Source organism: Ipomoea nil, unplaced genomic scaffold (assembly GCF_001879475.1).
Source record: "Ipomoea nil cultivar Tokyo-kokei standard unplaced genomic scaffold, Asagao_1.1 scaffold2833, whole genome shotgun sequence".
NCBI lineage: Eukaryota > Viridiplantae > Streptophyta > Magnoliopsida > Solanales > Convolvulaceae > Ipomoea > Ipomoea nil.
The window spans coordinates 2166587-2168621 of record NW_017619261.1 but is presented as its reverse complement, the minus strand read 5'-3'; the positions used below and the strand labels follow the sequence as shown (position 1 = coordinate 2168621).

Below are 2035 nucleotides of genomic sequence, written 5' to 3'. Positions count from 1 at the left end.
AAGGATTTCGCTGTAGCAAATGAAAACATACCATCAGATGCCGGGCGCCAAATAGGAATATCTCGCGGCCCCTATCCGAGACGGGACAAGTCCGGCTGTAGCCCGGCCAGAGCCAAGTCAGCATGATCAAATAAGTCCAGGGCGCCATCAGTAACGTAATCCAGAAGCGGCTCACGGGAGTAGGAAACTCCCGGGAAAGGATAAAGTCTGCCAAGCGGACCAAGACCCGACCAATTGTCCCACCAGAAATTAACCCGGCCTTGGAACAACCGCCAGCCTATAGCTCGCTCAGCCTCATCACGAACAGCCAACATCCGCTTCTAGGTATGAGAGTTAGAGGTCTGGACAAGTTTTGCAACCGGGTGAACCCGACTAAAATACTTTGCCCGCATAAAGTCTGTCCACAGCGTATGCTCAGTGCGGAAAGTCCACCACACCTTCGCACTAGCAGCACGCACCATCAGGTCCAAATCCAAAAAACCAACCCCGCCCTCCTTTTTGGGGAGAACGAGATTCTTCCACGAACTATAGTGATACCCGGACCTACCAGACTGTCTCCAGAAGAAACTAGCAAAGCAACGCTCAAGGTCCCGGATCACCTGCTTTGGCGGGGCGCAGGCGGCAAAAAGGTGCAAAGGTATCGCCTGAAGCACAGATGTAATCAGAGTGGCCTTCCCGCCTTTCGACAGGACTCGTCGTTCCCAACTCAAACACTTGGCCTTCACCTTATCAACTGTAGGGCTAAAGTAGATGCACTTATTCCGCCCCACGTACACAGGACAACCAAGATATGTAAAGGGGAAGGAGCGGCGGATACAACGGGTCGCCCTGCGTACTCGCTGCAGCACTCTATCAGGAGTACGAGGATGCATGAAGAAAGCACACTTCTGTAAACTGGCCAGCTTAATGTGCGTGTGTTGTGTACTTTACGTGCGTTAGATTAATACTTAATGTGCGTCTACCCGCACAACCGCACGGGAAGCCTCAAATGCACCCGATCCCTTCCTATATATAGGGATGCACTCAGGTGCGAATAAGTGCCCAGGAAGGAATATGCGAACGAATCAACGCGCGACACGTGTCCAGATCTAATAGCTTAAAAAAACGCGGTGACATTTTCGTAAATAATTAAACATCAAAGTACAAGTAAAATCACTTACAAGTGCACCTACTTTCAAATATAAGTGCATGTAATTTTGCCTTTTTAGCATTCACTTCCGGCAAACATTCATGCACTTGGGTGTGCTTATAACTATAGGTGCAACTATTTATAACTATAGGTGCAACTATTTATAACTATAGGTGCAACTATTTATAACATTCATTGATCTGAGTTCAGCGGGTAGTAATACCCCTGAAGACCACCCGCAAACATTCATGCACCTAGGTGCAACTACTTATAACTATGTGTGCAACTACTTAGAACTATAGGTGCAACTACTAATAACTATAGGTGCAACTACTTATAAGTGCACTTAGTATTGATGTTTAGTGTAAATTTTTACTTACACCTATAATACATTTTACATGCACTTATAATACATTTTACTTGCACTTCGATGTTCAATTATTTACGAAAATGCCACCGCGCTTTTTTAAAAAATCAGTGTTTTTCATCCATTATATCTGTACACGTGGACGGACAGAATGCATTCCTATTTCGCTCCTGGGCGAAGCATTCGCATGTGAGTGCAATTCTATATATATATATATATATATATATATATATATATATATATATATATATATATATATATAGATTTGTATTCAAATGAGGACAAGTATATTATAGAGGACTGTGAGGACAAATGCAGTGTGTGCCATTAGCCGGTATGTTGTGTGCATGGCCGAATGTAGTCGTGTGCCACAGTTTGTATGTCGCGTGCTAGATTTGCTAATTTATAGAGCCCGAGTTCGAAACCTGATGTTTACATTTATTCTTGTGTGCCATTATGTATTAAGTTGTGTGCCTGGTATTAATTTGTTGTGTGCCCATTATTTGTCCTCACAGTCCTCTATATATTGATGTCCTCAT

The 2035-nt window shown here is 43.9% G+C and overlaps 1 protein-coding gene across 1 annotated transcript; it reads right to left on the bottom strand.

The window, feature by feature from the left end:
• Positions 1-320: 320 nt before the first annotated feature.
• LOC109159551 lies at positions 321-872 on the bottom strand. The gene has a single exon (XM_019307653.1). It carries the CDS (start codon positions 870-872, stop codon positions 321-323), a length of 552 nt encoding a protein of 183 aa, XP_019163198.1.
• Between the last annotated feature and the right edge of the window lie 1163 nt (positions 873-2035).